The sequence below is a fragment of the Pholis gunnellus genome, assembly GCF_910591455.1.
Source record: "Pholis gunnellus genome assembly, chromosome: 7".
NCBI classification, from domain to species: domain Eukaryota; kingdom Metazoa; phylum Chordata; class Actinopteri; order Perciformes; family Pholidae; genus Pholis; species Pholis gunnellus.
The window spans coordinates 15,633,571-15,647,770 of NC_136533.1; the positions used below are offsets into that span (position 1 = coordinate 15,633,571).

The 14,200-nt window shown below is 43.7% G+C and overlaps 1 protein-coding gene across 4 annotated transcripts; it reads right to left on the reverse strand.

The window, feature by feature from the left end:
• Positions 1–203: 203 nt before the first annotated feature.
• On the reverse strand, positions 204–11,753 carry plekhg7 (pleckstrin homology domain containing, family G (with RhoGef domain) member 7). Of its 4 annotated transcripts, none has more exons than XM_079162680.1 (17): positions 11,457–11,753; positions 10,100–10,835; positions 9,239–9,261; positions 6,750–6,853; positions 5,912–5,949; positions 5,447–5,548; positions 4,837–4,986; positions 4,520–4,615; positions 3,779–3,877; positions 3,103–3,216; positions 2,520–2,694; positions 1,495–1,610; positions 1,261–1,348; positions 1,091–1,170; positions 821–974; positions 578–675; positions 204–474 (listed from the first exon to the last, which is right to left on the reverse strand). In XM_079162680.1, the coding sequence occupies exons 2-17, from the start codon at positions 10,715–10,717 to the stop codon at positions 367–369; spliced, it is 2,163 nt and encodes a 720-aa protein (XP_079018806.1). In that variant the 5' UTR covers positions 10,718–10,835; positions 11,457–11,753; the 3' UTR covers positions 204–366. The 4 variants fall into 4 exon arrangements, with proteins under 4 accessions (XP_079018806.1, XP_079018804.1, XP_079018803.1 ...); XM_079162678.1 differs by having other exon boundaries at positions 6,735–6,853; positions 10,100–10,832; positions 11,457–11,752; XM_079162677.1 differs by having other exon boundaries at positions 6,735–6,853; positions 11,457–11,752.
• Between the last annotated feature and the right edge of the window lie 2,447 nt (positions 11,754–14,200).

Consider the following 14,200-nt stretch of genomic DNA (forward strand, 5'->3'; position numbering starts at 1 on the left):
ATTTCTTGTACATGTTGGAGTAAAAAGACGACACTACTGACCAAGCTCCATCTGCCATTGAAGAGCATGTGAAATGATCAAAAGCTCAAAATCAGCTAATGGAACTTGAGGTGAAATTGTTTTGTGAAAAGTGAAAATGATATCAGAAATAATGTGTTCCTATAAATAAAAATAAAAAACACTAGAGACCAACTTTTACTAAATTAGATATTTATTGTACACTACCACAGCAGCTGCCTTTAAAGCCAAAATTAATTTTACAAAATGATCCTAGTGCTAGTACATTTATTTACAAGACGGTCAGGAGACAGTGAAGTGCACGTATACAGTAGAGACATTTCAGATGGCTTCTGCTGCCGTTTCTCGTCATATCTGTGAAGACTCCAGCCACAGGGAGGAGCTCTTGACTCGCTGCTGGGAGTCCAGCTTCAGCAGCTCCGTGACAGCGCCCTCTATCTTCGTCATCCACACTCTCTGCAGAAAGACACACGAGAAGGTGTTCACAAAGAGAAATATCAAGTTCATTATCCAGCAGTTAGGTGTCTTGTCACATAAAGTCACAGTTGAAGTGAAGTACCTTGGCAGACTCTGACGCAGCTTGCAGGATGAATGCACCGATGCACTGCTGGTAGCGGTTCTGGTGCATGATTATGAAGGAATGAGGCAGCCCCGATGCTACGAAGGAAGCACACAATATGAAATTCTCACATCAACTTACACACTGATCTGTGAACATCGACAGAGAGACGTTTATCAAGACACAGCATCACGCTCAATCCTGCCGTGTGCTCGAAATCAACAAGAAAGAACGCTGTAGTACCTGAAGCATTGAGCTGATCGATGTTCTTGAGCTGGAGTCGGTCCAGAGAGACGGGTTGGTCCAGAACCGTGAAGGTGCATCCGTCCTTCAGGAGCTGATCCAGCTCCTGGTTCTGTGGCATCCTGATAGGATTTTGTTCTGGACCAATAGACCGCTACACAGGAAGACGAGGACACAGTGTGAAGACGTTATGAAGCTCCTGGACAGCCTTACACTGAATGTCTGTCGTGGTCCGAGTCCCACTGAGAACACGACAACAGAGGGACATACCTTCTTGTTCCTCTTTATCTTTGTGATCAGCAGGAATTCGTCAAACAGGAACAGATAAACATCGATCAGCTTTGTGTTCTCTGGTGATGAAAGAAAGATGGGGTGAGATGTTACTCAAATCGGAGCACTGAGCATGTGAAATGTGTTGGAGCTCTGCCAGCTGTGCACACCTGTGAGCACCACCTTCCCTTCATGCAGCAGACTTCTGTGAGAAATGAGATTCTCCAGAGTGACAGCCTTTAAGAGATGTTTCAGATTCTGAAAGAGACGTCGTCAGTCAGGTAAGAGGAAAACATTTGGGCCTTTTGGCACGTGGACCGATACTGACAGAGCTGAGCTCTCACAGACACACACATACAAATATAAAAATATACACACACAAACACACAGATAACCAGACAGACCTCAGGGACGACGGCACGCTTGTCTCTCTCCCATACAGGCAGCCACACCACGGCATCTCTCAGCTGTTTCACCTTCTGGTAGTTATCCAGCCATTTCACCTTTCCCTCTAAATCACCTGGAAGCAGAGAGGCATCCTTTCAATCAAGACGGACAGAAGCAGAAGAAGAAAATAACTCTAACCCCTGAATTTCCCCCTAAAAAGTATCAGTAGTATTTCTAAAAATAACCATGTACTTAAGTCACATTAATAACAGATTCTATTTCAAATGACAGAGAAATTGTTCTTAAGCGCTACTTTGTGATCTTGTGTTTTCCTGTGTAGTGATGGTTGCCTGCCGAATACGGGCGTAACCGTATCGTGAGAGATTACACCACTTTACAGTAAACATCACACACACCCAGAGGACATTGCCCTACACATCTGAGCCGTGGCTACGATACTCCGTGTCAACCTGTGCTGCTCTGCCGTGCTTTTGTAATGGTTACATGAAAGTATGCAGTTAAGTATTTGTGAGCCAACACCGTTCGTTTTTTGTTCGGATAAAATGCAAATTGAGGTGCAGTGCTGCAGCACATTTCCCACAGCCTGTCCATCTAGTTACAGAGTAAACTGCCACAACAGGTCTGCAGGCAGAGGCATGCTTTGAAGAATAAACGGTCAGGGCTCCTGGCTGCTGTCCAAAACATGGAGCCTGTTTTCTCACAAGAAAGCTCGCTTTACACGGATTAACTACCTACATCTGCTTAACACGCTTCTTGTCCCTTACTGTGTGTCAAAACACCCGAATGATGAAACACACAAGTCGTGAGCAGCTGAATGACAAATGAGACGTGTGACACTTGAAGCTCAGAGGAATGTTCAGCAGGTTAAAAGAGCTACCCTACACTGTGCTTACACAGTCAGTGAGAATCTGCTGATAAGGCAGTGCTGAAATGCTCAGGTGGTAAAAAAAACATCACTGTCTTATGTAAATAAGAGTTTGTAGTGATGCATTTAAAAAACAAAGTAGTTCAGGGTTCTCACATATCGATGTGTCCACTTGCTCCGTTATAACCTGCAGGCCTTCGGCCTCGTCCTCCCTCTGGCATCTCTTCTCGATGTTCCGCAACAACAGAGGGTATCGGGTGAGCCTCTGTAACGGCACCACCAACAGGTCACGCAGTTGCAGCCTCCGGCACTGTTCGTTCCTCTCACACCACTGGGGGAGAAAGAGAGAGGACAGGGTGAGAGGAGGGCTGTCGGTGGGAAAAAGAAGAAGGTCAGAGGGGTTCAAGGGTGGTCACGGTGTTTGTTAATAGAGGGGTAATGGGAGGAGGAGGGGGGGGGGGAGGGGCAGAGAAAAGAGTGATATTTAAGACCAAAATACAAGCCTAAGAAATACATGAGCGTGATGACGGGGAAGGTTACACAATGGACAAATGGTCACATTCCCCTCTTTTGCAGGCCTTGGAGACACATAACTGGTTGTTTGCTGTTTAGGCTGCCATGTTGCTGTGTGTGTCCTCTCTGACACGTTTTTACAGCTCTGCCTGCCGCGTTGTTAACAGTACACGGTGTCCTCGCCACCGCTCTGACACGCACACACAATTTGGCTGCCCTCGGGTACCTTCACGTAAGATCCAAAGTCCTCTCTGGGCTTCAGGCTGTCTAGATAAAGCAGAGCTGTGGAGTAGTTGAGGCAGTACTTCTGCAGGCAGTGACATAAGCTCTCCTGGAAAGCCTGCCAAACAGATAGGAGGGTTATACAAACATCAGGCTGTCTGGGCACATCAGCCAACAAGCTGCAGATAAACAGATCATAAAAAAGGCGTACAAGATTTACAAAAATGACCCTGTGTGGGAAAAATATTCTCCAGCTGCTTCTTGTGATGCATTATTTGATGAGGATTCATGAACAAAGAACTAAATATTAAACTAGAATTGCTGATCTTGATTGTTGTGTAGATTCTTTCTTTTTTTCTGTGTGTCAGAAAAAGAAGTGTGAGCTGTTTGAAGGAAACTGAACCGGGCAAGCCGCAAATGTGATTTCCTGTTATTGATGTTGTATTCTGAAATATATGAATATGTTATGTTTGTTAAATAAAACATCATGTGCAGCTTCACTCCAGTTGAATGCGTGTTCGCATTCTTGCATTCCTGAATCCTTGCATATGGTGCACACGGTATCCAGCATACATTGAGACAAGTTTGTCTTCATCGTCTTATCAGTGGAGTTTTGCAACTGAGCGAATAACTGAGCGGTGACTGCAGGCAGAGTCAGCGTGTTTGTGAGTGACACTTGCTTTGCTCAGCAGCTCCAGCAGGGTGGGCCCGCCACCCTCCGCAATCTCCAACGTGGCCTTGATGACGCAGAGGAGGTTGTTCAGGAAACCAAAGCTCACCTGCAGCAGAAAAACACTCAGTGTCAAGTATCACCGCACAGCCGTCATACCTCGGTCACGTTCAAGTTCCACGCCTTTTTGTTTCTTACAGCTAAAGCAACGCAGCTTTGAAACACACAGGTCTTCACCAGTAACTGCAGTGTAACCGTGGCACAAGGCGCAAGGCACTTCAGTTTTGTCAATTAAAGGAAACAAACAAAAGTGAGTTGATTCCCCATTAAAAAAACTCTATTAAGTGTCTGAGACATACTGTAACTGACATGGTGAATGAGTGATGGAGGAATTAACGAATCACCTGCCCCAGTTCCATCTGTCAACAGTAGGAACACTATGTATGTCACGCATGAAGACGTTGCTTTAGATTCTTTTCTTATGTCGTTTGTCTCTCACTCGTTGCCTCTTGAAAAAGAGGCTTTCCGGATTAGATAAAGCTTTCATAAATAAATAATACATCTTTATATTTAGAGCTTCTTTTTCAAGAGTAAGACTTCAAGAGTTAACTGTTGCTGTATTCCACCTTTTGATGCTGCACAACAAACAAGTGCTATTATAATGCTATGAAGGGTGCTGTTGTTTGTAATGATTTGCATAACACACCGAAAAATAACAGGCCACATGCTGTTCATTTGCATCATGTCTCACCAGGCAAAGCTCATTGAGGTTCGCAAACAGCCTCCAGGAGTCGACATCAGCCAGGCAGCTCCTCGTCTGCAGGTTTGTGAGTGTAGCCAAAAACACCTGAAAGCAACAAAAGAAGTCAGACAGAGAATACGCTCATCTGTTGTGCTGGCATTGAATTTCTAATTCACTGGAAAACCTGAAGAGACTCTGACATGAACCTCACCGACAGGAATGCGGTGACAAGACAAAACACACAAAGCGGCAGGCGTTGGGTTTCATTTGGGTTTGGTCGATTAATTGTGTGTTTGTGCATTCAGAGGCTTTGTGTGGACGGTCACCTCTTTGAGAACCATGAGCTGATCCAGGAAGTAAACGCACTCGCTGGTGAAGAGTTCCCAGATGGCCTCTTGTCTCTTGAAGCCCTGAGGGTCGGAGGCGGCGCTAACCTGGGAAGACTGGTCCTGCAGAAACTCCGCCAGAGAGTAGTCCTGCACACAGACAGAAGGACAAATCCATACTTTGGCTTTAAAAATAAATAACCATTAAGAAAGACTTCAACTGGAAAATGAGACATTTTGTATTAATCCCTCAGAAAATGTGACTGTATTAAAACGGCATACTCTGTCACTGTGAAGTTCCACCACCCTGACTCACTCAAACGAATGTCAGTGTTTGTTTATATACGCGTGCAGGGTCACACTGACTGGTAACTGCCTAGAAATTCTGGTTCTTGCACAACTTGTGTCATCTGAATGATGCAGGAGCTTCCCTCAAACTGCCATCCTGTTGCTTCTAAGTCACTAGTTAAAACACCGAGATCTATTTGGACTGCAAATCTGTATCTCTTTGTTCAAACTCTGACTTTGTTAGCATTAGAAGTCACTGCACAGAGTAAACATGCTGATTTACATAACAAACAGTCTGGATGCTTAAGGGCTTATTTCTCACCTTATACTTCTGAAGATCAGCGTTTCTCCAGTCTTGAATCTGTGATGACGAGAGATATTTTTCGATATCTGACGCTGTGCCTGTCTGCGACTTCCCTTTAGTCTGAAAGGTGAGGGAGAAGACACACAGTTATTATATCGAGCACATTTTGAATAAAAGCTCTTTCAGTTATTGATGCGTGTTGATCAAGGAGAAGGACGTGTTCAATTATCTCTCCATATGACGATGTCGAAAAACTACGTTCGCAAACGGACAAGTTTGCTTCTGCATTTAAAATGTTGAACAATTACAAAAGCTGTGCGGGGCAGAAGGGATAAAAGGAACCACATTAATCTGCTTTGGGAAGTGGGTCAGAGAACAATGTCCAAACCAACTGCCCACTGCTAAAACAAAGTGCATCAACACAAAACCACAAGCACATCGTTGGCACCAGCCACACACAACAACGGACAGACAAACACCTACCGTACTACGCCTAAAGGGCCACTTTGACTTCTTAGTATCTGTACAAAGAAAGATTAAAAAAAGGATTATGAACAAAAGATCAAGTAAGAATGTGTGATTAGATGGGATTAGAATCAAACACACAAAACAATGTGTTAGGGTTACAACTGTGGTGGACTTTCTTTTTTGCCAAAATGAGAGGTTGAATTACTCACAAAGCGAGCTGTGTGTTGTGCATGATATGTGGTTTTGCATCAAAAACAGACACACTGGCAATGTGCATCCTTTGAAGCACCGACACACACAGAATATGCAATTTATTCAAATTCCGAAGTCTAGCATGGAATTTCATTACAGAACTTTAATTCAACTCATGTGAGTGAAAATGACAAAAGTTTTTTTCCAAGTCAAACCAGGTTACTAATCCTCCTGACTCGACACCTGGACTGTGAGAAGTTTACAAAAGCACCATAACCAATAAATAACAAAAGGGAACTCTGGTGAACTTCCACTTCCTTCAGTAATGGAGAACGAGAAGCAACCAAACTTTGATGCTCACATGTTGCTTGGATTGCCGTGACAACATGCAAGGACGGGTTACTGCCAAGCATCAAAGCTCATTCTGCTCTTCAGGGCCGGGGCACATTTACATGCTGACCGACGGCAAGATACACCGATCGGTACATGAGGGAGCGTCAATTAAGTGACGGGGTTAAATCAGCCACTTGATTCACAAAGAAACGATACCATTGAAACACACACATATATATATATATATATATATATATATATATATATATATATATATATATATAATGTAATGTAATACAATAAAGACTTCTACCAGAGAAGTTTGAACCGTTTAAGATGTCAGCTGCTCCATTGGACACAAAAAGGTCTCCTGGTGAAACATCCAAGCCGGGCAAGCTGACCACCACGGAGCTCCGCCTCCTTTCCTGAAGCCTGAGGGAACAGTAAACGGGTGTTAGTCTTTTAGCACTTTGTTTTTGGGCTGACAAACACACTAAGGTTAAAAACTGGTAGTAATGCTCCACATTTTCACCTTTGACATTCACTGCTACAAGAATCACTATTATTCTATTGTAAATGTCATACAGCACAAAGAGAATGGACTTAGCACAAAGCCACAGGAAATACCTAAATTCCTTTTGTCATTTTACATGGATGAAATACCACGGAAATACCATCGGCATTGTGCAGCAAATAGCCGATTAACACGAGTAGCAAGAAATTATAAAGGATAAGTGTTATGTGTCTGGCTTATGCGAGGATAGCTGTTGTGTGGAAGGAGGCGAGCTGTCAGTGTGTGCCAGTTATAATCCTCTTGGTTTCCTTTTCACAGTAAGGCATGGCTGTGGCTGGAAAAACACAGACCTGCCTTTTAGCCTCAGGCAAAGCTCAAACAGCCACTGTTCTCAAGCGTTTTGGACTTATCCTCTGCTGTTGAACTTCAGCCACTTCAGCCATTACTGAAAGTAAAACCAACGTTCAAGTGTTGAAATTAAAAAACACTTAATTAACACCCTAAAAGCGTAATTTAATTATGTTATGAAGGTGAGGCTGATCTTAAATGTGCCCGCTAAATATCTTGGAAGGGCAGGACTGCATTTGTTACACGAATAAAACAATTCTAAATGTAGTCAAACTTGATTGCGGACTGTCTTGACTCCGACAACACAACAATACAAACTGTGCCAATGCTAAACAAGACGTCTTCGGTCATTCAACATGGCTGCAGTCAGCAGAAATAAGACGCACGGCAACCAGACCAGCTGGTTTTGGAACGGTTGACTTTCAGCCGGCTGACACTGATTCACAGCTGGTCACTGACCTGCGTCAACATGCGGCGGTTTCCCTTCTAACTGTTTTCAGGGTCTTGCCTTTGTCTCGAGTTCAGAAGTAGATTTTAAACGATCTGACAAAGGAGAAATAACGACACCAAGTCAGAGTTATAGAATCCATTGATAGGTTCTAAAACCTACCAATGGTCCGATCAGGACATGATCGGACCAGGAGGACGCCGGGCATACAGATGAGGACTAACGACCCTGTTTATACAATGAGGTGGAGCAGAAGTACAAGCAAGGGGAACAATGCCAATACTGGTTGTCTCTGTCTACTATTATCTGTAAAATCTGCTTTGTTAGAGTTATCTTCCTTTGAATATCTCCCTCTTATTGCTCATAATATCCCCTCAAACAGTAGCTGCATTTGTGCTACTGTGCTGGCACAAGAAGCAAACGAGACTAACCTGAAAGCACCAACAGGCCACATGACTCCATGACTCCCACCTGTACACTATGAGGGTAAGTTAGTCTGCAACAGAAACAGGAGTACACTGGTGTGTTTTTTTTTCCCTCCAGGACACTTTTGTTGAACTGTGAAAGCACCAACTGTTCATTGCTCTCCCCGGTAAACTGATACAACTCCGTCTCCAGATCAATGTATAGGCAGGCAGGGCTGAATCAGCTAGCCGGACAATAGTCAGCAGCAGCACCTGAGCACTGTACAGGATGTGTGGGGGTAATGGGGCAGTAAGAAAGGCCCGATTACTCCTCTAAACCGGGTCAGTGCCTCCTTGCAGTTCGTTCCACAGCATCCTCACAATGACATCTTGTTGCTTTGTGACCGCTCAGAAAGCTTTCTCTGTGTCAGCCTCTCTGCCACGGAGAGCACTTGTGAAAATAGACATTTTATTCCCACACAACAAGAGAAATAATGATGCCCGTAAACAAAACTGTCCCAACCAATGGCTCGCAGGGCCCGGGTCACTGTAAGAAGCCCAGTGCCAGGGTGCAATTACAGGGACAATAGCTGCCTAATTATCCAGTGAGGGGAAGAGCCCGGCAGCCCATTAGGAGGGGTGTGGGTGGCAGTGAGAGAAAACAGCCTTAATGAGGGTTTGTCTGGCCCATACATAACCATGGGACTCTCAAAACTTTAACCCACCAAGCTTATGCTCCATCAACAAAGACATGAGTGATAATGAATGAACAATGGGCTCCTTAAACCCGAAGGTCCAACCATCCTCGCTCACGAGTGTCCTGAGACCACAGAACGCATGGCACTCACGGTGCTGAATGTAATAGCTCAAATTTACTTTGTTTAATTTTAGGAAAATGATTCAACACCGTTTTGGCCGAGAGAAGACGCTGTGGTAATTAGAGATGTATAAAAAAAAAAAAACTGTTGTCCGGCTTATCAGTTACAGGAAATGTTTTTACCACATTCCTGATATGCAAACATGTTCTCACAAACTTGAGAGTGAAGTCTTGGTGTTTTTGGGCCACGATGACGGGGCACACAGACAGTCCAAAGTACACCTACCTATTATGACAACGCTCGATCTCCTGCAAAAAGAGGAAAACACTGCATCAGTGAACAGAAAACTTGAATTTGTGGAAAACATAAACTACAGTAAAATGTACTGAGACGATGAATTAACCGGCTCTTGAAGTTCCGGCGTGTTATCAAAACCACTCCGCTCAGATAATTTGACACACTCATTACATTTTCATATCTTCATGCTCTGAAGTTTCCACAGCTGTAATTATTATGCTATTAACAAGCCGCATGAGCGCTGTGCACTCGACATCAAACAGAGGGTGCGATGACCTCCCACCGCTAACGACCCCGCTATATCACTTTCGAAGACGCTCAAATTTGAATCGGCGTTTTAAGTGGTCGCTTGAATTCAAAGGCCTCTGATATCTGGAGGAGAATGCCGGGACTCTATTGAGAATGTGCTCGGTTGAATACCGCGAGCTGATGAATAGATGTCCCCATTATCTTTTTCCATCGCTCACTGACCCCTCCATTATTGGGTGACTGCTGACTGCGGCGAATAGGGGCCCAAGGAGCGCACTTCCCAGGGTTCTCCAGGCAGTGGGCTTGGTCAGAGCTGTCAGTGCATGTAACTGCTGATTCATTTGCTGTCAAAAGCTCGCATTGTGAGTGACCACCGCAGGAGGTGAGGAAGAATGAGGGGAGAGAAGATTTCCACAAGGAAGGAATGTGTAACCATTTCATTTATGTGCTTTGGGTAAAAAAAAAAAAAAATCCTCAACCAGACTAAAGCACATGACCCGAGGTGAATGTGGGGAGAGGTTTGTGTGATGGTGATTAGGGAATCAAATTATTACAAATGCTTCAGTTAAAATATCACACAGACAACTGGTAAAAGCTCACCTGTACTCCGCTATCAGGGAATCCAAATTCTTTAATAAGCGTAGGATGAGCACTGTGGCATTCTTGTCTTGTGGAAGCGATACCGTTTTTGAAAGTCTTTGATCTACTTGATCTGGTTCTCTGTCGGCCGGAGGATGAGATGAGCTGGTGGTCGTGACAGATCTCTCCATCGGAGAGGGGGCTTGCTGCCAGAGGAGACTTGACTCTGTGTACTGGGGACAAGGGGTTCACGGGGGACGGCTCCTCCTGAGTGCTCTCCATCATGACAGGATCCATCAGAGGGCGTCTGGTGCTCCTCATTCTCCTCAACGTGGGAGACGTGGAGATGCGGGCTGGCGCCTGCCGGTCAAACTGGTTGAAAGGGGCCACCAGGCCGTCAGTGTCCCCCAGGAGCGAATGTCTCAGCTTGGAGTTTGTCCGTGTGAGGTCTATGTGCATTATGATCGGGCTGCTGGTCTGACACTCCTTGTGCTGCAAAGGCCCCCAGTCCGTTTGGGTCTGTGCAATCGCCACACCTGTGGTGACGACTTCATTTTCACCCCACTGGATGTAACTCCAGTCCAGCTTCTCAACGTCCTGGTCCTTCTCCTGTAGGATAACGTGCTGCAGCGAAGACATTATAACCTCACAGGCATTGTAGTGCAGCAGAGAACGTGTGAGCTAGTGGTCTGAGTTAAGGTCAGATGATAATCCTGTTGCATTCCAGCACTGTTCACACCGTTCACCTCTCAAGCTTCTGGGGGGGAAGTAGAAAATGTGTCAATACTCACAAGCAAAACGAGGCAGACTGGACCCAACTTGCCCCCTAATCTCCTGTAAGGGGATTTGAACTGGGTTGAAAATGGTCAGTTGGCAGCAAAGTATTCTTCAAAAGTTAAAGTACATAGTTTGCTAAGAATGAACACATCTACATGTGAGTGAGTCTGACAGCGTGTGAAACCAGGTAGAGTAGATGTGGTCAATGGGGGAACAATGTAACACATGTTTCAGAGTCCAGTAACAGCAGTGTGTCAATTTAAGTCTTAATAATGTCATGTGAGACACAAAGAACTGAAAGCAGCCATGCACCTTATTTCAGACTATGGTCTGTTCCACTGTTTCTAGATAGTCTCTTTTAGTAGCTGAAGATACCACACTGTCTGTCATTACCCCCCCCCCCCCATATTGGGTTAATGACATTGTTTATTCAAAGCCGCGCGAGCTGTTAACGAGGCACATCCACGAGGCAACAAAGATATATATTTAAAAAAAAGAAACAATGTATAAAGAAAGTATACAGCGGTATTAAACTGCGCTGAATATGTCGTCTGTGAAAGAAGCTCGTTAACATTTAAGAAGTCAGGTTTAGGCTACTTACATCCACCGGCGCCTCGCGACGACTTGAACGAATGGCGGTGAAGTGAAGTGTGACCGGCAGAGAGAGAGAGAGAGCGAGAGAGAGAGAGAGACAGGGAGAGAAAGAGAAAGGGGGGGAGAGAGAGAGAGAGTCCTGCTGATGTCGGAGGGAACTGAGCAGACTCTGTATACAGCTCGCAGATTTCAGAAGGAGAAAGTCTCCGACGGTGTTCAGTTTTCTGACAAAACACACGAGTGAGGAAACAGGTCTGTGCAGTGCGGAGTGGCGGAGGGAGGGGAGCGGTTCATTGTCCGGAGATGGCAAAAAGGTGCGACTACACTGACTGCATGGGAACATCAATACTCTCTCTCTCTCTCTCTCTCTCTCTCTCTCTCTCTCTCTCTCTCTCTCTCTCCCCCCCTCTCTGTAGGCGACCCTCCTCCTCCCATACACTAGATGTCCCTGTGTCTTTCGGTTGCCTGTTGCAGGTGCTGATTTTGGGTTGATATTTCTGTTATTGCTATACACTGACACACACACGCACAGACGCGCGCGCGCGCGCGCACACCCATGCACTTCAGGACTGACAACTGATAGCTTTGTATTGTTTAAATTATGTTTGTGTGAAAATAAAAATATTAGCCAAAAAATATACTTTAAGTGTCAAGGTGAATATAGTGGAGTGATTGTTTTCTTTAATTCTGAACAATGTACAGTCTACAGTAGCTACATTACTACAATACGTTAGTCATGCCAATAAAGCTAATTTTAATTGTGCTTTTTTTTCTCCTACTATATGAAATAATAAATTAAGACTGTACAACGCAGTAATATTTATTGTGAAAAATGACTCCGCTCATCGATGCTTTAATGCTACTTCCAGGCAGTAGTATACCAGTTTTTGTACCAACATTAAATAATTTTACAACATAAATGTTCAGCAGTATTTTGTGACGGAGGAGCAGGCTATACATCACTAACTCTTTCAGAGCCCTCAGGGCATTTCCCTTCTACCATTATGCCACTATATCTATTCCAATAGTGTTTGAAGATTCATTTTTTGTACGGAGTATAATCTCTCTGAAATCTAATAATTGGTGGTATTTTTTGGGCTGTGGATTTGGCCTTATATACTTAAATGTGTCACTGTGAATGTGACTGAGGGGCCTGTCGTTGGCACATGAAATGACCCTTTCTGGTCCGTTTGTTTGTATTTAACACAAACTCAAAGTTAGGAGAGCAGCAGAATTACCTGTTGATCCAGTGAAGTGAACACTAGAGGGCGGTGTAGGTCAGTTAATGGGGACTGCCTGTATGATGTTGTGAGGTTTGATCTCTAACGGCCCCTGGTGCGTCAACATAGGTAATACAGGGAAATGTCCAGAGCCAACACTCGGTCACAAAAACACTGCTCGTCATTTAAACATCTGCAAAAATGAGAATCATTTTGGCACTTTCTTTCAGATATGTATACATCTATGTACAACTATCATCATACATTTGGCAGTTGGTATATTTTGTCGCTCTGTTCTTTGTAAGGGGCCACAGGTAAAAGAGGATGGAAACTACTGGTTTAATCTTTCCTCACACATCTCTAAAGTTTTATATTGTAAAACCCTGAAAAGTTACCATATACTACAATATTCTGAAACATTTAGTGAAGTAGAAGTAAAATTAACATAAAATACTCAAGTAGAGTGCAAGTGCCTCACAGTTGTACTTATGAACAGAACCTGAGCAAATGTAGTGTGTAAGTTTGTATTTCAGTCTAGAAACTACTGTGACTATAAAAAAAGAGGACACACCAACATGTCACAAAGAAATGACTAAACACAAATCACACCTGCTCAACGGAACAATTGTTTCCCATCAGCAACATTTATTTTACAAAAAGCATGATTCCATGACAACAATAAGGGCGCTTTCTTATTAGATTGTTACATTACAGTATATTTCACGGAAATAAATCTATATATCTAAATAAATCTATATATAGATATATATATATCAATGAATTCAAACAGCTTCTCAGTGTTGTATGTCCCAATTAGCAATTTAAGCAATTTAATTTATTTATTTCAGATGTAGCACAATGTAGCAAATTGCAGTCCAGTTTACAGTTATGTTATGTACACTTAACACTTTTTATACATAAACGCGCAAAATGGAGACAACACAGACATTTGCTGGTGGTTGAGTTTAAGGGAGAAAACAGAATTGTGAAAGATTTGCTCACTAATTTGCACATTTTGTGCCAAAGCAATGAAAAGTGATCCACAGTTTAGTCCAAATTGACTTGTGTTTTGTTGACTGTGGGTTTGGAAAAAGTGAAGTCACTATTGAGAAATCTTTATATTCAACAAGCCTGATCAAGTAACATTCTAATAGAAACAACAAGTAGGCCTAGGTAGTCTGTTGTTAAACAGACTTTATGATACTTTTAGATCGCCCAACACACTACCCACAGTAGAGCAGTAGTTAGACTGAGAAGTGTATTTTCTTAATGCCTTTTCAGAATAAAAACAAAAACATGTCATTTGAACGGAATTCGCTCAAAGCCCTGACAGCAGCAGTCTCCTCCCCCTGAAGTGGATGAGAAGAAGAGCAGCCTCCGGTCTGCCTGACATACAGGAAGAAGTTGAATAAGTCTCAAAACACAGCGCTGTCTTTAAAAAAAAAAAAAACCGACAGCAGTTTCTTTTTTTCCTGCACTTTCGCTCCCCCCCCCCCTCAATCGACTTGCTGAAATGTAGAGCTGGAACAGT

What these genes read in the sequence shown, in the direction of transcription:
- plekhg7 (XM_079162678.1), bottom strand. Translation starts at nt 10,717, where the DNA reads ATGTCTTCGCTGCAGCACGTTATCCTACAGGAGAAGGACCAGGACGTT. An exon ending in TCCCTGATAGCGGAGTACAG is followed by an intron (nt 9,262 to 10,099) that starts GTGAGCTTTTAC and finishes CTCTTTTTGCAG; the next exon opens with GAGATCGAGCGTTGTCATAA. An exon ending in CTGATCTTCAGAAGTATAAG is followed by an intron (nt 4,987 to 5,446) that starts GTGAGAAATAAG and finishes GTCTGTGTGCAG; the next exon opens with GACTACTCTCTGGCGGAGTT.